The 20156-nt window shown below is 71.8% G+C and overlaps 1 protein-coding gene across 1 annotated transcript; it reads left to right on the top strand.

The window, feature by feature from the left end:
* Positions 1–680: 680 nt before the first annotated feature.
* SETD1A (SET domain containing 1A, histone lysine methyltransferase) lies at positions 681–19990 on the top strand. Its single transcript, XM_067314879.1, has 21 exons — positions 681–739; positions 2806–2957; positions 3053–3151; positions 4116–4386; positions 5205–5326; positions 6340–6542; positions 7818–8433; positions 8525–8839; positions 9269–9393; positions 9491–10157; positions 10824–11000; positions 11938–12025; positions 12149–12282; positions 12371–12491; positions 12852–13124; positions 13215–14531; positions 16659–16828; positions 16911–17021; positions 17633–17752; positions 18651–18788; positions 19728–19990. The coding sequence occupies exons 2-21, from the start codon at positions 2820–2822 to the stop codon at positions 19899–19901; spliced, it is 5379 nt and encodes a 1792-aa protein (XP_067170980.1). The 5' UTR covers positions 681–739; positions 2806–2819; the 3' UTR covers positions 19902–19990.
* Positions 19991–20156: the final 166 nt, after the last annotated feature.

The following is a 20156-nucleotide window of genomic DNA, read 5'->3' as shown; positions in this document are numbered from 1 at the left end:
CCGGGGCGGCGGCGGGACCCGCGGCGCCGCCAGTGAACGGTCGGGAGTTGTTGGTTGTTTTTTTTTTTTTTTTTTTTTTACAAAAAAAAAAGGAAAAAACGGAAAAAAAGAAGAAGCGGGTGTTTTCTTCCGGCGCGCGCCTCGCTCGTATGCAGATGTATGCAAATGAGGCGCCGCGGCGCTTCCCGGCGGGCGCCGCGGCGCCGCTTCCGGGCGGGCGGGCGGCAGCGCGTCACCGGGCGCGCCGCGCCTGCGCAGTGCGCGCGGCGTGGTGGGGGGGCGGAGGGAGGCGGGGGAGGGAGCGGGGTTGCCATTCGCCGCGGCAGATTCGCCGCGGCGGGATTCACCGCGGCAGATTCGTGCCGCTCCCCCCTTCGCCCCCCTTGTCCCTCCCCGCTCCGTAGGGGACCCGGGCGGGGGGGGACGAGGACGGCGGCGGGGGCGCCGGGCCGCAGCGGAGCCGCCGGGGGCGGCGGCGGGGGCGGCGGCCCCGTGGCGAAAGTGCGGCGACGGGGCGGGGCGGGGCGGGCGCGCAGGCGCCGCGGGTCTCGCGAGAGCGGCGCGGCGCGAGCGCGGCCGTTGGCGCCGCCCCCTCCCCCCCCCCGTGTCTGCGGCGGCGGCAGCGGCGGCGGCGCCCGCGCCCTCCTCCGCCTCCGCCCGCCGCGGCCCCCCCGCCCCGAGCGGCCCCCCGGACCCCGCTGGGGCCCCCGAGCGGGGGCGGCGGCGGGAGCGGGGCCAGGTGAGCGCGGCGGGCGGCGGCCGGGAGGGAGGGGGCGTGTGGGGAGAGCGGGGGGGCGGGAGGGGAGAGGGGGGCGTGGGGAGGCCGGAGGGGACGAGGGGAGACCGGGGGGCGGGGGGGAGAGGGGAGACCGGGGGCTGCCGGGGGGATCGGGGTCTGTCAGGGGGGATCGGGGGGTGTGAGGGGGGATCGGGGGGAGGGGAGGAGACCGGAGGGTGCCAGGGGAGACCGGGGGGCGGGAGGGGAGAGGGTCTGTCAGGGGACACCGGGGTCTGTTGGGGGGGGTGTGAGGTGAGATGCGGTGTATGGGGAGAGTGGAGAGTTCAAGGGGAGATTGAGGAGCAGGAGGAGAGAGGGTCTGTTAGGGGGCACCGGGGTCTGTCGGGGGGGGGTCTGGGGACAGGAGGGGAGACCAGCGGTTGGGGAGGGTAGAGGGGGTGTGGGGAGACCAGGGGGCTCGAGGGGAGACCGGGGGGTGGGAGAGAAGAGAGTTTGTCAGGGAAGATCAGTGACTCCGAAGGGAGACCGGGGGGTGCGAGGGAAGAGAGGGGTGTGGGGAGACCAGGAGAGGATGAGGGGAGACCTGGAGTGGGTGGGGAAGCCGGGGGGGCAGGAGGGGAGACCGAGGGGTGGGAGGGGAGAGGGTCTGTCAGGGGGCACTGGGGTCTGTCGGGGGGATCGGGGGGTGTCGGGGAGGATTGCGGGATGCGAGGGGAGAGGGAGTGTACGGGCAGACTGGTGGGTTCAAGGAGAGACCAAGGAATGGGAGGGGAGAGGGTCTGCCAAGGGGAATCAGGGTCTGTCAGGGGGGTCTGGGGGCAGGAGGAGAGACCAGGGGTTGAGGGAGGTAGAGAGGGTTTGGGTAGACCAGGGGGTTTGAGAGGGGACCAGAGAGCGGGAGGGAAGAGGGATGTCTAGGGGGAGGCCTGGGGACACCAGGGGAGACCCCAGGGGTGCGAGAAGAGAATGGGGGAGCGAGAGGAAACCAGAGGATGTGAGGGGAGAGGGGAGACTGGGAGGTGTCAGGGAAGACCCTGGGAGGGACACGAGGAGTGGGGAGTCTGTCCGGGGAGACTAGGGAGCATCGGGGGAGACCTGGGGGGGCCAGGGGAGGGCTGGGGGTGGCAGGGGGAGAGGGTGAGGCTGGGGAAGGGGAGGGGCGAGCAGGGAGACTTGGGGAGGGCGCTGCCAGGGGAGACCGGGGGGTCTCGGGGGAGACCAGGAGGCGAGAGAGCAAGAGGAACCTGCGAGGGGCCGTTTGGGGAGCGGGGGGAGACCGATGGACGTGGGGAGAGGGGTGGGTGGGGAGACCCGGCCACACGAGCGGGGGCATCTCAGGGGGAGACCGGGGGCGGGAGGAGAGAGGGGGGCTCTGAGAGGAGACCTGGGGGTTCAGCGATGGATCTGGGGGTGCGAGGGGAGAGGGTCCGTTGGGGGAGACCGGGGGGTCCCCCGGGGGAGAGCGGAGGCGCGATGAGAGAGAAGCTCTGAGGGGAAACGGGGGTGTGGGACGAGACTTGGGGGTGTCAGGAGAGAGTTAGGGGTGTTAATGGGGAAGGGGTGTGTGGGGGGAGACCGGGGGGCTCGAGGGGAGACTTGGGGGTATGAGAAGTGGGAGCGTGTCAGGGGAGACCAAGGAGCATGAGGGGAGACCTGGAGGCGCGAGGGGAGGCCGGGGGCACCGGCGGGGTCTCCCTGAGCGCCCATAGGGCCTCCCCGATCCCCATGGAGTTTCCCCGGGAGCCGTGTGGTCTCCCCGATCCCCATGTGGTCTGCCTGAGCTTTGTAGAGTCTTCTCAAGCCCCATGGGGTCTCCTTAAGCCTTTATGGGGTCTCCCCCAATCCCGGGGGGTCTCCCCCATCCCCGGGGGGTTTCCTCCGATCCCGGGATCACCCTGATCCCGCGGCTGCCGCAGGTCGATGCGGCAGGATGGAGCCGGAGGTGGTGGCTGAGACCCAGCGAGCTGCTGGCGCCCCGTGGGGTCTCCCCCAATCCCGGGGGTCTCCCCCATCCCCGGGGGGTCTCCTCCGATCCCGGGATCCCCCTGATCCCGCGGCTCCCGCAGGTCGATGCGGCAGGATGGAGCCGGAGGCGGCGGCTGAGAGCCAGCGAGCCGCCGGCGCCCCGTGGCGCAGCTACAAGCTGGTGGTGGACCCGGCGCTGCGCCGCGCCCCGCAGAAGGTCTACCGCTACGATGGCGTCCACTTCAGCGTGCCCGTGAGTGCCGCCCCCTAACGAGCCGCCCCCCGGCGAGCCGCCCCCCGGCGAGCCCCCTAACGAGCCCCCCCCAACGAGCCCCCGCCTCCCCGCAGGACTCGGGGTTCCCCCCCGTGGGCGACGTCCGCGACCCCCGGCCCCGCCGCATCTGGGCCAAGCACCGCGACCTCTCGCTGCCCGTCCCCAAGTTCAAGGTGAGGGGGTGGGGGGCGCCGTGGGGTGGCCGTGGGGTGCCATGCCCTTCCCTGAGATCGAGGTGAGGGGTTGGGGGGCGCCGTGGGGTGCCATGGGGCGCCGTGGGGTGCCATGCCCCTCCCTGAGATCGAGGTGAGGGGTTGGGGGGTGTCGTGGGGCGGCTGTGGGGCGCCGTGGGGTGCCATGCCCCTGCCTGAGATCAAGATGAGGGGTTGGGAGGCGCCGTGGGGCACCGTGCCCCTGCCCGAGGTTGAGGTGAGGGGTTGGGGGGTGCCATGGGGCAGCCATGGGGCGCCGTGGGGCACCGTGCCCCTCCCTGAGATTGAGGTGAGGGGTTGGGGGGCACCGTGGGGCAGCCATGGGGCACCGTGGGGCACTGTGCCCCTCCCTGAGATCGAGGTGAGGGGTTGGGGGGCACCGTGGGGCAGCCATGGGGCACCGTGGGGCACTGTGCCCCTCCCTGAGATCGAGGTGAGGGGTTGGGGGGCACCGTGGGGCAGCCATGGGGCGCCGTGGGGCACCGTGCCCCTCCCTGAGATTGAGGTGAGGGGTTGGGGGGCGCTGTGGGGTGGCCATGGGGCAGCTGTGGGGCACCGTGCCCCGTCCGAGATTGAGGTGAGGGATTGGGGGGCGCCGTGGGGCAGCTGTGGGGTGCCGCGGGGCGCCATGGTATGTCTCCGGCCCCTGTGTGACATGTCGGGCGCCTGTGGGGCACTGTGTGGTGGCCGTGGGGCAGCCGTGGGGCGCTGTGGACAGCTGTGGGTCACTGTGGGGCAGCCATGGGGTGCTGCGGACTGCTGCGGAGTGCCGTGGGGCAGCCGTGGGGCACTGTGGATGGCCGCAGGGCAGCCGTGGGGCGCTGCAGACGGCCGCGGGGCGCCGTGGGGCAGCCGTGGGGCAGCCGCGGGGCGCCGCAGCGCCTCCCCGACCCCCGCGTGACGCGCCGGGCGCCCGCGGGCGCAGCTGGACGAGTTCTACATCGGGCAGATCCCGCTGAAGGAGGTGACGTTCGCGCGGCTCAACGACAACGTGCGCGAGCCCTTCCTGGCCGAGATGTGCCGCAAGTACGGCGAGGTGGAGGAGATCGAGATCCTCTACAACCCGCGCACCCGCAAGCACCTGGGGCTCGCCAAGGTGCTCTTCAGCAGCACCCGCGGCGCCAAGGAGACCGTCAAGCACCTGCACAACACCTCCGTCATGGGCAACATCATCCACGCGCAGCTCGACATCAAGGGTAGGCGCCGCGGCCGGGCGGGTGGGCGGGCGGGCGGCGGCGGCCCGGTGCCACCGCGAGGGAGACGCGTTGGCGGCACAACGAGGGGAACGTCTTGGTGGCACCGCAAGGGGAATGGTGGCAACACAAGAATGTCGCCATGGCTTTGCAAGGGGGGTGGCGTGGTGGCACCATGAGGCAGATGCGGTGGCACCACGAGGAGGATGGTGGCACCGCAAGGAGGACGTTGCGGTGCCACCATGAGGCAGATATCGTGGTGGCACCGCGAGAGGGACGGTGGCACTACAAGGGGGGCGGAGGTACCACGAGGAGAACGTTGTGGTGCCACCATGAGGCAGATGCGGTGGCATCACGAGGGAGGTGGTGGCACCACGAGGGGAACGTTGTGGCACCATAAGAGCAACATCATGGTGGCACCACGAGAACGATGCTGTGGTGACGCCACGAGGCAAACGTTGTGGTGGCACCACCAGGGAGACGGTGGCACCACGGGGCGGGGGGGCATCGTGGTAACTATGCCACTGGTGCCATCGCTAACACCGCGATGGGGACGTCGCGGCGGCCGTGGTGCCGGTGTCATCGCCGGCAGCGCGAGGGGGACGTGGTGATGGCTGCGGCGGGGGCAGGGTGGTCGCCATGGTGGGGACGTTGCGGTGGTTGGTGGCGGTGGGGTGGTGGTGGCCGTGGTGGGGACGTCATGGTGACGGTGGGGACGTTGTGGCGGCGGTGGGGACGTTGCGGTGGGGTGGTGGGGGTGTCGTGGGGGCGGCAGGGCCACGCGGTCACCGTCGTCCCCCGGCGGCGCGGCCGCCCCGCAGGGCAGCAGCGCATGAAGTACTACGAGCTGATCGTCAACGGCGCCTACACGCCCCAGACGGTGCCCACCGGCGGCAAGGGGGGCGGCGAGAAGCTGCCGCCTGGGGCCCCCCCGGCCGACGCGGTACGGGGGGACGTGAGGGGACATGGGGGGACACGAGGGGACGTGGGGAGACACAGGGGGACGCGGGGATGGGGGACACGGGGCAACGTGAGGGGGACACGAGGGGACGTGATGGGACACGGAACACGAGGGGGGACATGGGACACAGGAATGGAGGACACAGGACAACGTGGGGGGGACACAGGGGGACGCGGGGATGGGGGACACAGGGCAATGTGGGGGGGACAAGGGGGGACGTGAGGGGACATGGGGACGCGGGGATGGAGGACACGGGGCAACATGAGGGGGCACGGGGGGACATGGGGGGGACACGGGGCAACGCAGTGGGGACATGGGGGACGGGGGGGACACAAGGGGGGACACGGGGGGACACGGGGGACGGGGGGACACAAGGGGGGACGCAGGGGGACATGAGGGGGGACATGGGGCGACACAGGGGCATCTGGGGGGGACGCAAGGACATGGCGGGGGACCTGGGGACATGGGGACACGCGGATGTGGGACACAGGAACACGAGCAGCTGGGAGGGACATGGGGCAACATGAGGGTATCTAGGGGGACACGGGGACATGGGGACACGAGGGCAGCTGGGGGGACACAGGGACATTGGGACAGAGGGGACATGGGGGCAACACGGGGGTGCCTGGGGGGACACAGGGACATTGGGGGGGACTCGGGGACATGGGGCATCTGGGGGAACATGGGGGCATTTGGGGGGACACAGGGACATTGGGGGACTCGAGAGGGACAGGGGGGACGCAGGAGCGTTTGGGGGACACGGGGGAACACGGGCCGTTTTGGGAGACGGGGCCGTTGTGGGGCGCCCGGCGCCGTTTTGGGGCTGCACGGCCCCAATTGGGGGCAGCGGGGCTCCGGTTTGGGGCGACACGGCGCCATTTTGGGGCGCCGCCGCCGTCTTGGCCCGGCGTGGCTCCGCTTTGGGGCCGGACGCCTCTGTTTTGGGGCGCTGCGTTTCCGTTCCGGGGTCTCTGACACCCCCCCCCCCCCCGCAGGCGGAGTCGCGGCGGCGCCACTCCACCGACAGCGCCTTCGGCGGCGCCGGCTCCACGCCGGGCAACGGCACCCCGGGGGCCGCCGACCCCCCTGGCGCCTACGGGCCCTTCGCCCCGCAGCCCGCCCAGGGCAGCCCCTTCCCGCCCCGCGCCGCCGCCGCCGCCGCCGGCACCTTCGCCCCGGACTCGCCCTACGCCGCCAGGTAGGGCCGCGACGCCGCGGTGTCGTGCCGCGTGCCGCGCCGCGCACCGTGTGCCGCAGTGTGTGCTGGGCTGCGTGCCACGTGCTGCATGCCGCGTGTTGCGCCGCGTGCCGTGTACCGCATCGTGTGCTGCGCCGCGTGCCGTGCCGTGTGTCGCACCACGTGCCGTGTACCGCATCGTGTGCTGCGCCACGTGCCGTGCCGTGCCGCGTGTCGCACCGCGTGCCGTGTACCGCATTGTGTGCTGCGCCACGTGCCGTGCCGTGTCGCACCACGTGCCGTGTACCGCATCGTGTGCTGCGCCGCGTGCCGTGCCGCATGTTGCACCACGTGCCGTGTACCGCATCGTGTGCTGCGCCGCGTGCCGTGCCGCGTGTCGCACCACGTGCCGTGTACCGCATCGCGTGCTGCGCCGCGTGCCGTGCCGTGCCGCGTGTCGCACCGCGTGCCGTGTACCGCATCGCGTGCTGTGCCCCGTGCCGTGCCGCGTGTCGCACCGCGTGCCGTGTACCGCATCGCGTGCTGTGCCCCGTGCCGTGCTGTGTGTTGCACCGCGTGCCGTGTACCGCATCGCGTGCTGTGCCCCGTGCCGTGCCGTGTGTCGCACCGCGTGCCGTGTACCGCATCGCGTGCTGCGCCGCGTGCCGTGCCATGCCATGTGCCATGCAGCATGCTGTGCACCGCGTACCGTGCCAGGTGCTGCGTGTGCTGTGTGCTGCATAGCACATGCCGCACCGTGTGCCATGGGTCATGCACCGCGCCGCGTCATGCACCGCGTGCTGTGTGCCGCGCCACATGCCACGTGCTATGTGCCACGAGTCGCACCATGCTGTGCCACACGCCGTGCCACGTGCCGCAGTGTGCTGTGCCATGTAGCGTGCCGTGTGCTGTGTGCCGTGCCACATGCCATGCGCCACACTGCTGCGTGCTGCGCTGTGTGCCGTGTCATGTGCTACGTGCCACGTACCGTGTGCCGTGCTGCGTGCTGCATCGCGTGCCGCACCGCACTGTGCCACATGCTGTGCCACATGCCACGCTGTGCTGTGCCATGTGGCGTGCTGTGCCGTGTGCCACCCCGCACCATGTGCCACACGCCAGGTGCCACGTGCCACACCGTATACCGTGCCGCATGCCGCATGCTGTGCCGCATGCCACGTGCTGTGCCACCTGCTGCGCCGTGCACCGCATGCCGTGCTGCGTGCTGCCCCACGTGCCGTGCCACGCACCATGTGCCGCGCCATGTGCCGCATCGCGTGCTGACCCGTGTCCCCGCAGGCCGGGCACCCCGGGCTACGGCGCCTTCCACGTGGAGCCGGCGCCCTACAAGCCGCGGCGCCCCGACGGCGGCTACGGCGACTCGTACGCGCGGCGGCCTTTCGGGGCGGCCGGCGGGCTCTACCGCGGCGCCGAGCACTACCTGCCCTACGGGGCCGCCTACGAGCCGGCGGGGCGCTACCAGCGGCACGCCTCCGCCGACGGCCGCCTCTCCTCCTCCTCGTCGTCCTCGTCGTCCTCGTCCTCCTCCTCCTCCTCCTCGCACCGCCGCGCCGACGACGCCGGCTACCACGGGCGGCACCGGGCGCCGCGCGACGAGCCACCGCCGGCCTCCTCCAGCTCCTCGTCATCCTCGTCGTCGTCGTCGTCCGCGGCGGGCGGCTTCGCGGCGGTGCCGGCCACCCCCCCCGGCTACGGCGAGCCCTTCTACGGCGCCTTCGCCGCTGCTGCCGCCAGTGCCGAGCCGCCGGCGCCGGGCTCCGACCAGGACTACCGGCTGCTGCCGGCCGCCGAGACCTTCGCCGCCAACGCGCTGCCGCCCACCGAGCTGCTGGCGCCGGCCGAGGCGCCGGCCGAGGGGGCCGAGGGGACGCCGGGGACGGCGGCGGCGGGGACGGCGCCCGGCTCGCCGGCGGCAGCGGCGGGGGGCGGCGCGGGGGGGGTCGCCGGCGCCCGAGGCCACCCCCGAGAGCGTCCCCTTCGCCCAGCACAGCAGCCTCGACTCCCGCATCGAGATGCTGCTCAAGGAGCAGCGCTCCAAGTTCTCCTTCCTGGCCGCCGAGGCCGAGGACGACGAGGCCGGAGCCGCCGCCGGAGCCGCTGCTGCTGCTGCCCCCGGAGCCCCCGCTGCCGCCCCCACCGGGCAGGGGGGCGGGGCCGAAGCAGGGGGCGGGGCCAAGGGGGCGGAGCCGCACGGGCCCTGCACCCCGCCGCCGCCGCCGCCCGCCAGCTTCGAGGACGTGGTGCCGGCGGGGGGCGACGCCGCTGCCGCCGCCTCGCCCCAGGCCAACGGGCAGGACCGGGTAGGACCCGGACGCCTGGGCCCCTCTGCCGGGGGGGGGAGCGGGGTGCCCCGGACGCCTGGGCCCAGGGGGGCAGGGGTGCTTGTGGGGCAGAGTGGTGACACCCGGACGCCAGGGTCCCCGGGGGGTTGGGGGGAGCGAACTAGGGGCCCCAGACGCCTGGGCCCATGGGGTTTGGGGTGTTGCGGGGTGAATTGGGGGTCTCCGGACACCTGGGTCCCCCGGACGCCTGGGCCCATGGGGTTTGGGGTGTTGTGGGGTGAATTGGGGGTCTCCGGACGCCTGGGTCCCTGGGGGGTTGTTGGGTGAACTGGGAGCCCCTGGATGCCTGGGTCCTCCGGACGCCTGGGCCCATGGGGTTTGGGGGTGTCGTGGGGGGGACCGGGAGCCCCCGGCCGCCGGCGCCCGCTGAGCCGCTGCCGCCCGCAGGCCTCGCCGGCGTCCTCGGGCGAGGACATGGAGATCTCGGAGGAGGACGAGGCGGAGGAGGCAGCAGAGCCACGCTTTGCCGTGCTGCCACCGCCGCCCGGGCTGCCGCCGCCGCCGCCGCTGCCGCCCGGCCCCTTCGGGCCGCCGCGGCCCCCCGAGCCGCCGCCCGCCTTCCCCCTGCAGCCCCTCATGGCCGTGGCGCTGCCGCGCCTGGGCGCCGAGGCCGACTTCGGCGGGGGGCCGCCGCGGCTCGGCGACTTCGGGGCCCCCGCGCCCCCGGCCGGGGCGGCCGCTGCTGCCGCCACCGCCGCTGCCCCGCCGCCGCCGCCACCGGCCGCCCCCGCCGCCGGCCGCCCCCCCGCCGCCACCGCCGCCGCCGCCGGCCGCCCCGCACATCTACGACTTCGTGAACTCGCTGGAGCTGCTGAGCCGCCTGGGCGCGCAGTGGGGGGGGCTGCCCACCTCCTTCCAGATGCAGACGCAGGTGCTGAGCCGGCTGCGGCAGGCCAAGGCGCCGCGCGCCGAGCCCTTCGCCTACGGCCCCGAGGCCGCCTTCGCCACGCCGCCCCCCTACCCGCCCTTCGCCCCCCGCCAGCCCCTCTTCCTGCCCCCTGCCGCCGCCGCCGCCGCCGCCGAGGAGCAGCCGCCCGGCACCGAGCCGCTGCCGCCGCTGCCCCCGCCGCCCCCCGGCCCCGCCTGGGCGGCTGCCGGCAGCACCGAGGCTGGGGCCCCCCGCGACCCCCACGCCGCCACTGTGGAGAGCGTGCTGGCCGCCCTCATGCAGGAGATGAAGACCACCATGCAGCGGGACCTCAACCGCAAGATGGTGGAGAACGTGGCCTTCAGCACCTTCGACAAGTGGTGGGAGCGCAAGGAGCAGAAGGTCAAGGTGGGCGCCCGCGGGGGGGGGGCCCGGACGCCGGGGCTTGCGGTCACCCGGATGTCAGGGTCCGCGGTCATCCGGGCACCAGGGTTCATAGTCGCCTGGACACTGGGACTCACAGTCACCCGGGCACTGGGGTTCATAGTCACCCGGATGTTGGGGCTCGCAGTCGCCCAGATGCCAGGGTCCACAGTCCCTGGATGCTGGGGCTCACAGTCACCCGAACACCGGGATTTGTAGTCACCCAGACACCAGGGCTTGTGGTTGCCCAGACACTGGGGCTCATGTTCACCCAGACACCTGGGTTCATAGTTAGCCGGACACTGGAGCTCACAGTTGCCTGGACACTGGGGCTCGTGGTCACCCGGATGCCGGGGTCCACAGTCCACAGACCCTGGGGTTCACAGTCACCCAGACACTGGGGCTCACGGTTACCCAGACACCTGTGTTCATAGTCGCCCTGATGCTGGGGCTCACGGTCACCCGGACGCCGAGGTCCACAGTCCCCAGACCCTGGGGTTCATAGTCACCCGGACGCTGGAGCTTGCGGTTGCCCGAACACCAGGATTCATAGTCACCCGGACACCAGGGCTCGCGGTCACCCAGACGCGGTGTTCGTCCCTCCCGGATGCCTGGGCTTACCCCGCGTCCCCGTCCCCATCCCCCCCGCAGCCCTTCCAGACAGCGGCAAAGCAGCAGGCGAAGGAGGAGGAGAAGGAGAAGACGCGGCTGAAGGAGCCGGCGCTGCTCTCGCTCGTCGACTGGGCCAAGAGCGGTGGCACCGGCGCCCTCGAGGCCTTCGGCTTTGGCGCCGGCCTCCGCGGCGCCCTGCGCCTGCCCTCCTTCAAGGTGAGCCGCCCCCGGGGGGGCGCTGACGAGCGGCGAGCGCTGACGAGACGGGGGGGGCTGAGGAGCCGCAGGGCCTCGCCGGGCGCTGTCGAGCCCCGGGGCATCATGGGAGCGCGTGGGAGTGCTAACGAGCCCCGGGGCATCCTGGGAGCGCGTGGGAGCGCTAACGAGCCCCGGGGCATCCTGGGAGCGTGTGGGAGCGCTAACGAGCCCCAGGGCATCATGGGAGCGCTAATGAGCCCCGGGGCATCATGGGAGCGCGTGGGAGCGCTAACGAGCCCTGGGGCATCGTGGGAGCGCGTGGGAGCGCTAACGAGCCCCGGGGCATCCTGGGAGTGTGTGGGAGCGCTAACGAGCCCTGGGGCATCATGGGAGCACGTGGGAGCGCTAACGAGCCCCGGGGCATCCTGGGAGCGTGTGGGAGTGCTAACGAGCCCCGGGGCATCATGGGAGCACGTGGGAGCGCTAATGAGCCCCGGGGCATCATGGGAACACGTGGGAGCGCTAACAAGCCCCGGGGCATCATGGGAGCACGTGGGAGCGCTAACGAGCCCCGGGGCGTCATGGGAGCACATGGGAGTGTTAATGAGCCCCGGGGCATCATGGGAGCACATGGGAGCGTTAACAAGCCCCGGGGCATCATGGGAGCACGTGGGAGTGTTAATGAGCCCCGGGGCATCATGGGAGCACATGGGAGCGTTAACAAGCCCCGGGGCATCATGGGAGCACGTGGGAGTGTTAATGAGCCCCGGGGCATCATGGGAGCACATGGGAGCGCTAACAAGCCCCGGGGCATCATGGGAGCACGTGGGAGTGCTAACAAGCCCCGGGGCATCATGGGAACACATGGGAGCGCTAACGAGCCCTGGGGCATCATGGGAGCACGTGGGAGTGCTGACGAGCCCCGTGTCCGTGTCCCCCCCATCCCGCGCGGCAGGTGAAGCGGAAAGAGCCGTCGGAGCTGGCGGAGGGCGGCGAGGAGAAGCGGCCGCGGCCGTCCACCCCCGCCGAGGAGGACGACGACGGTGAGGCCTGCGCCGGGCCCCCGCGGCCGCGTGTCCCCCCCCCCCGTGTCCGTGTGTCCCCCCCGTGTCGGTGTGTCACCCCGTGTCCGTGTGTCCCCCTGCTGACCCCTCATGCCCCCCCAGACAAGGAGGCGGCGCCGGGCCCCAAAAGCGCCAAGCGGGAGGACGAGCGGGTGCAGGCACCCGGGAAGCGCCGGAAGCTCTTCTGCCTCGACAGCGAGGGCGAGGAGGCCTCCGAGGACTCCTCCTCCGAGAAGGTGAGCCGCCATCGTCGTCGTCCCCCCGCCCCACGGTGCCGTCACCCCCATGGCGGTGTCACCCCACGGCACCGTCACCCCCCCCCAGGAGGAAGAGGAGGATGAGGCCGAGGAGGAGGAGGAGGCCGAGCGGCGCCGGCGCCCCGAGGCCGAGCGCCCGCGGGAGGAGGCTGACGGCGACCGCAGCGACAAGGAGGAGCCCTCAGATGGTGGGTGACGGGGACGTGGGGACACGGGGACGTGGTCGGGGATGGGGGGACAGGGACGGGGTAGGGGACAAGGTGACAGGAGGGGCGGCACGGGGACGTGGGTGACAGGACGTGGTTGGAGACAGGGGTGATGGGGATGGGGTAGGCGACAAGGCGATGGGACACGGGGATGGACGATGGGGACGCAGGTGACAGGATGGGGATGGTTGGGGGACGTGGGAACAGGTGGCAGGAGGACATGGGTGATGGGACAGGGACGGGTTGGGGACACGGGGACGGGTGGCAGGAGGACATGGGTGACGGGTTGGGGACGTGGGGACGCGGCCGGGGGCCGGGCTGACGGCACCACTGTCCCCGCAGACGAGGAGGACGCCGAGAGCGAGGACTCGTCCAAGTTCTCCCTGTACGAGGGCTCTGACGAGGAGAGCGGCGCCTCCTCCGACTCGGAGAGCAGCTCTTCCTCCTCCTCGCCCGCCTCCTCCTCCTCGTCCTCGTCCTCGTCGTCGTCGTCATCATCCTCCTCCTCGGACGAGAGCGCCGCCGAGGACGCCGCCGAGGAGGCCCGGGGCCCCGTGCCGGAGCGGGCCACCTCACCGCAGCGCCCTGCCGCCATCGCGGCCACCGCCGTCCCCGGTAAGTGCCCGCTGGGGCCGGGAGCTGCCGCGCTGCGGGGCCGCGCCGGTGCCACCACCACTGACGCTGATGCCGCTCCGCGCCCTGCAGCGCCCGAGCCCCCCACTGCCACCACCGCCACCACCACCGCCGTGGCACCGGCACCCGCGGCCACCCCCGCCACGCTGCCGCCGGCCCCGCGCCCCACCGAGCGCCCCTCCTCGCCCATCCCGCTGCTGCCGCCCCCCAAGAAGCGCCGGAAAACCGTCTCCTTCTCGGCGCCCGACGAGGAGCCCAAAGCGCCGCCGGCACCGACACCGACGCCACCGATGCCACCGACGCCGCCGGCCGCCTCGCTGCCGGCCGCCCCGGTGCCGCCCGAACCTGGCGCCCGGCCACTGGTGCCCAGCCGCAAGCGGGAGCCGCCCCGGGGGGCCCCGCGGCCCGTGCGCAACCTGCCGGCTGATCACGCCTCGCTGGTGAAGAGCTGGGCCGAGGAGACGCCCGGAGGTGGTGGGGCCGCGCGGCGGCGGCGCGGCAGCACCGTCAGCGCCGGCGTCGCCGCCCGCCCCGCTGAGCCCCCGCGGGCGCCTGCCGAGCGCCTGGGCGCCTCGTCGCTGCTGGAGCTGGCGCGGCGCGCCGAGGCCGCCGGCGACCTGGCGGTGCTGGCCGACATCGCCCTGACCCGCGCCGAGGCCAGCGGCAGCTCCGACGAGGAGCCGCCGCCGCCGGTGACGCCGCCGCCTGCCGCCGCCGCCGGGCGCGACCACGGCGTGCTGCTGGAGCACAACTACGCCATGCCGGTGCGCGCCGGGCCGCCCGCCCCGGCCCCCCGGCGGCCCCCCGAGCCGGCCCCCGGCGGCGCCGAGCTGCTGCGCCTGGAGCCCGTGGCCGAGGTGCTGGAGGCCCCCGAGGAGGTGGTGGCCGCCGCCGGGGACCTCGCCGCTGCCGCCGCCGCCGCTGCCGCCGCCGCCGCCGAGCCCGAGGTGGGCGTCCTCCTCGCCCCGCCGCCCCCGCTGCCGCCCCCGCCGCCGGCACCGCCGCGCCGCAAGCGCCACCGCCCGGCCCCGGTGCCCGCCGCCTCGTCGGGCTCCAGCGAGAGCGAGGACGAGGAGGAGGAGAGCAGCGAGGACGAGGATGACGAGGACGATGAGGATGAGGACGAGGACGAGGAGGGCGCCCGGCGGCGCTCGCTGCGCCCCCGCGGCCCCCCGCCGCCGGCCCTGGCGCCGCCACTGCCGCCGCCGCCGCCAGCGCGGCCCTTCGAGGCGCGCAGCGAGTTTGAGCAGATGACGATCCTCTACGACATCTGGAACGCGGGGCTGGACGCCGAGGACATGCACTTCCTGCGGCTCACCTACGAGCGCCTGCTGCAGGAGGACAACAGCACCGACTGGCTCAACGACACCCACTGGGTGCACCACACCGATATCCCTGCACCGGGGTGGACGGGGAGGCCGGGGGGCGTCGGGAGACGGGGCGCCGGGATGTCCGGGTCTTGGAGGGTGGAGATGCTCGGGTGTTGGAGAGTGGAGACGTCCAGGTGTTGGAGACGTGTGGTGTCCAGGTGTTGGGGATATGGAGGATTGGGTTGTCCAGGTGTTGGAGGCTTGTGGTGTCAAGATGTCGGGAGATGGGGCGTTGGGATGTTTGGGTCTTGGAGAAAGGAGAAGTCCAGGTGTTGAGGGACTGGGGTGTCAGGTTTTGGAGGGCTGGGGTGTCCAGGTGTCGGGAGATGGGGCATCAGGATGTGCAGGTCTTGGAGAATGGAGACGTCCAGGTGTTGGAGGACTGGGGTGTCCAGGTGTCGGGAGATGGGGCATCAGGATGTGCAGGTCTTGGAGACTGGAGATGTCCAGGTGTTGGAGGACTGGGGTGTCCGGGTGTCAAGAGTTGGGGTGTCAGGATGTTCAGGTCTTGGAGAATGGAGACGTCCAGGCGTTGAGAGACTGGGGTGTCCAAGTGTTGGAGGACTGAGGTGTCCAGGTGTCGGGACATGGGTTGTCGGGATGTTCGGATCTTGGAGAATGGAGATGTCCAGGTGTTGGAGGCCTGTGGTGTTCAGGTGTTGGGGATATGGAGGACTGGGATGTTCAGGTCTTGGAGAATTGGGGTGTCCAGGTGTTGGAGATTGGAGATGTCCAGGTGTTGGAGGACTGGGGTGTCAGGTTTTGGAGGACTGGGGTGTCCAGGTGTCGGGAGATGGGGCATCAGAATGTGCAGGTCTTGGAGAATAGAGATGTCCAGGTGTTGGAGGACTGGAGTGTCCGGGTGTCAAGAGATGGGGTGTCAGGATGTTCAGGTCTTGGAGAATGGAAACGTCCAGGTGTTGGGGATATGGAGGACTGGGATTTTCAGGTCTTGGAGAATGGTGGCGTCCGGGTGTTTGTGGATGGGGTCTCTGGGTGTTTGTAGACAGGGTCTGTGGGTGCTGGGGGATGGAGATGTCTGGGTGTTGGGGAACAAGGTGTCTGGGTGTTGGGGGACAAGGTGTGCAGGTGTTTGTAGACAGGGTCTCTGGGTGCTGGGGGATGGAGGTGTCCGGGCGTTGGTGGACAAGGTGTGCAGGTGTTTGGGGACAAGGTGTGCAGGTGTTTGGGGACGAGGTGTCTGGGTGTTGGGGGACGAAGTGTCCGGGCGTTGGGGGACAAGGTGTCCAGGTGTTGGGGGTTGGAGGTGTCCGGGCGTTGGGGGATGGAGATGTCTGGGTGTTTGGGGACGAGGTGTCCGGGTGTTGGGGGACAAGGTGTCTGGGTGTTGGAGGACAAGGTGTGCAGGTGTTTGGGGATGAGGTGTCCAGGTGTTGGGGGACAGGGTGTCCTGGTGTTTGGGGACAAGGTGTCCGGGTGTTGGGGGACGAGGTGTCCGGGCGTTGGGGGATGGAGGTGTCCGGGTGTTTTGGGGATGAGGTGTCCTGGTGTTGGGGACAAGGTGTCCGGGTGTTGGGGGATGGAGGTGTCCAGGTGTTTTGGGGACGAGGTGTCCTGGTGTTGGGGACAAGGTGTCCGGGTGTTGGGGGATGGAGGTGTCCAGGTGTTTTGGGGACGAGGTGTCCTGGTGTTGGGGACAAGGTGTCCGGGCGTTGGGGGATGGAGGTGTCCGGGTGTTTTGGGGATGAGGTGTCCAGGTGTTGGGGGACAGGGTGTCCTGGTGTTTGGGGACAAGGTGTCCGGGTGTTGGGGGATGGAGGTGTCCAGGTGTTTTGGGGATGAGGTGTCCAGGTGTTGGGGGACAGGGTGTCCTGGTGTTTGGGGACAAGGTGTCCGGGTGTTGGGGGACGAGGTGTCCGGGCGTTGGGGGACGAGGTGTCCGGGCGTTGGGGGATGGAGGTGTCCGGGTGTTTTGGGGACGAGGTGTCCTGGTGTTGGGGACAAGGTGTCCGGGTGTTGGGGGATGGAGGTGTCCAGGTGTTTTGGGGACGAGGTGTCCTGGTGTTGGGGACAAGGTGTCCGGGCGTTGGGGGATGGAGGTGTCCGGGTGTTTTGGGGACGAGGCGTCCGGACGCGGGGCCAGGCGGGAGCAGCGCAGGCGCCCGTGGCCCTTGACTGGCCGCACTCACCAACATCGCCAACCCCAAGCGGAAGCGGAAGTGGCCGGAGGCGCGGGAGCACCGGACGGGCAGCGCCCGCAGCGAGGGCTACTACCCCATCAGCAAGCGGGAGAAGGACCGCTACCGGCACCTGTGCCCCGCCACGCCGCGGCACCCCGAGCCCGCCGACACCCAGGTACGCCGGGCCCCGGCCCCCCGCCGCCGCCCCCCGCCACCCCCGGCCCGGCCCGGCCCCACCGCCGCCTCCCTCCCCGCAGGGCCCCAACCGCATCCTCTCGGAGCGGCGCTCGGAGCAGCGGCGCCTGCTCAGCGCCATCGGCTCCGCCGCCCTCCTCGACAGCGACCTGCTGAAGCTCAACCAGCTCAAGGTGGGGCCCCGCGTCTCGTCCCCCCGCGTGCGTGTGTGTCCCCACCGCGGCGCGCGTCCCCCGCCGCCGGCACCGTGCCCGTGTCCCTCGGGCCGTGTCCATGCCCACGGTCGTGTCCGGGTCGTTGCCCGTGTCCATGTCCATGCTCGTGTCTGCGTCCACGTCCTGCCCATGTCCTGCCCATGTCCACGTCCTTCCCGGTGCCCGTGTCGTTGTCCGTGCTCACGTCCATGCTCGTGTCCTCGTCCGTGTCATTGCCTGTGTCCGTGCTTGTGTCTGTGTCCTTGTCCCGCCCATGTCCACGTCCATGCTTATGTCCGTGTCTGTGTCCTACCTGTGTCTGTGCCCATGTCCTTGTCCGTGTTGTTGCTCGTGTCCCTGTCCGTGTCCGTGCCATGTCCATGCCCGTGCCCATGTCCGTGCTCGTGTCCACGTCTGTGTCCACGTCCTTGTCCTGCCTGTGCCCATGTCCATGTCATTGCTCCTGCTCGTGTCCGTGTCTGCGTCCACATCCCTGTCCGTGTCCATGCTGGGTCCGTGCTCGTGTCCCTGTCCGTGCCGTGTCCGTGCCCGTGGCGGCGCTGACGGCGTCCCCGTGCCGGCGCCGGCAGTTCCGCAAGAAGAAGCTGCGCTTCGGGCGCAGCCGCATCCACGAGTGGGGGCTCTTCGCCATGGAGCCCATCGCCGCCGACGAGATGGTCATCGAGTACGTGGGGCAGAACATCCGCCAGGTGAGGGCCGCGGCGGCGCCGGGACCCCCGGGACCCCCCCTGTGCCCCACGGCGGCGCCGGGCCCCCCCCGTGTGTCCTGCAGCAACACCGGGACCCCCGGGACCCCCCTGTCCACCCCCCGGTGACACTAGGACCCGCAGACCCCCCTGTGCGCCCCATGGTGACACCGGGACCCCTGGGACTCCCCCCAAGCGCCCCACGGTGGCGCTGGGACCCCTGGGACCCCTCCATGTGCCCCATGGTGGCACCGGGACCCCCGGGACCCCCAACCAGCGCTCCCCACGGGGGACATGGGCGTCCCCTACCGCCATGCAGGACCCCCAGGCACCCCAAGTGCCCCATAACCACCCCCTACCCCCCTGGGGACCCCTGGGTGCCCCCCAGAGACCCCTTGATACCCCTGGGGACCCCCCAAGTGCCCCCTGGGCCCCTCTTACCCCTCTGGGGCAGTGCAGTGGGGTGTCCCCCTCCCCATGCCCGTCTCCATCCTGTTCCCGTCCCTGTGCTGTGTCCCCATCCCTGTCCCCATCCGTGTCCTGTCCCCGTTCCCGTCCCTGTGGCATCCCCGTCCCCATGCAGTGTCCATGTCCCCATCCCCGTCTCCATCCCCGTCCCCGTCCTGTCCCATCCCTGTCCCCATCCCTGTCCCCATCCCCATCCCTGTCCCCATCCCATCCCCGTGCCGTGTCCCCGTCCCTGTGTCCCCGTCCCCGTGTCCCCATCCCCGTATCCCTGTGCCGTGTCCCCATCCCCGTCCCCCTGTGTCCCCATCCCCATCCCTGTCCCATCCCCGTATCCCTGTCCCCATCCCCGTCCCCGTGTCCCCGTGCCGTCCCCCTGTCCCCGTCCCCCTGTCCCCGCGGAGCCGCGCGCTGACGCCGGCGCTGGCGCGGGCAGGTGGTGGCCGACATGCGGGAGAAGCGCTACGTGCAGCAGGGCATCGGCAGCAGCTACCTCTTCCGCGTCGACCACGACACCATCATCGACGCCACCAAGTGCGGCAACCTGGCGCGCTTCATCAACCACTGCTGCACGGTGAGGCCCCCCGCGCCCCCCCCGCGCCCCACGGCGCCCCACAATGCTCCACAGCGCCCCACAGCCGCCCCACAATGCTCCACGGCGCCCCACGGCGCCCCACGGCCACCTTGCGCTGCCCCACGGCACCCTGCAGCCGCCCCACGGCGCCCCACAGCACCCCACGGTACCCCACAGCCACCTTACACAGCCCCACGGCACCCTGCAGCCACCCCATGGCACCTCACGGCGCCCCACAGCCACTTTACACTGCCCCACAGCACCCCACGATGCTCCGTGGCACCCTGCAGCCGCCCCACGGCACCCCGTGGCACCCCACGGTGCCCCACAGCTGCCCCACGGCACCCCACAGCATCCCACGGCCACCCCACGGCGCCCCACAGCCACCTTACTCTGCCCCACAGCAGCCCCACGATGCTCGTGGCACCCTGCAGCCACCCCACGGTGCCCCACGGTGCCTCACAGCACCCTGCGGCTGCTCCACAGCACCCCATGGGTGCCCCATGGCGCCCCACAGTGTCCCACAGTGCCCCATGGCACCCCACAGCTGCTCCACGGTGCCCTGCGGCTGCCCCACGGTGCCCCACGCCACCCCACGGCGCCCCACAGTGTCCCACAGCGCCCCATGGCACCCCACAGCTGCTCCACGGTGCCCTGCGGCTGCCCCACGGTGCCCCACGCCACCCCACGGCGCCCCACAGTGTCCCACAGCGCCCCATGGCACCCCACAGCTGCTCCACGGTGCCCTGTGGCTGCCCCACGGTGCCCCACGCCACCCCACGGCGCCCCATGATGCCCTGCGGCCACCCCACGGTGCCCCACAGTTCCCCATGGCCACCCTATGGCAGCCCACAGTTGCCCCCCAGCCGCCCCCCGGCCGCCCCACGGCTTCCCCCCGGCGCGGCGCGGCGTGGCGCTGACGGCGGCGCGTGCCCGCAGCCCAACTGCTACGCCAAGGTGATCACCATCGAGGCGCAGAAGAAGATCGTCATCTACTCGAAGCAGCCCATCGGCGTCAACGAGGAGATCACCTACGACTACAAGTTCCCCATCGAGGACACCAAGATCCCCTGCCTGTGCCGCACCGAGAGCTGCCGCGGCACCCTCAACTAGGCCCCCCGCCGCCGCCCCGCGGCCGCCCCACGGCTGCCCCACGGCCGACCTGCGGCTGCCCCGCGGCCGCCCCGCGGCTGCCCCACGGCCGACCTGCGGCCGCCCCACGGCTGCCCCACGGCTGCCCCATGGCTGCCCCATGGCTTCCCTGCGGCCGCCCCACGGCTGCCCCACGGCTGCCCCGCGGCTCCCGCGTGCTGTCGGGCTGCCAGGACGTCGCTGCGGTCACCGTGATGTCGTCACGCTCATCATGAC

The sequence above is a fragment of the Apteryx mantelli genome, chromosome 38, assembly GCF_036417845.1.
Source record: "Apteryx mantelli isolate bAptMan1 chromosome 38, bAptMan1.hap1, whole genome shotgun sequence".
NCBI lineage: Eukaryota > Metazoa > Chordata > Aves > Apterygiformes > Apterygidae > Apteryx > Apteryx mantelli.
This window is presented reverse-complemented; position numbering and strand designations above follow the sequence as displayed.

Excerpts from the sequence above, each read along its gene's own strand:
- SETD1A (XM_067314879.1), top strand. The coding sequence starts at position 2,820 with ATGGAGCCGGAGGCGGCGGCTGAGAGCCAGCGAGCCGCCGGCGCCCCG. Across the intron at positions 2,958-3,052 it reads GCGTCCACTTCAGCGTGCCC|GACTCGGGGTTCCCCCCCGT; the intron begins GTGAGTGCCGCC and ends GCCTCCCCGCAG. Across the intron at positions 10,158-10,823 it reads GCAAGGAGCAGAAGGTCAAG|CCCTTCCAGACAGCGGCAAA; the intron begins GTGGGCGCCCGC and ends TCCCCCCCGCAG.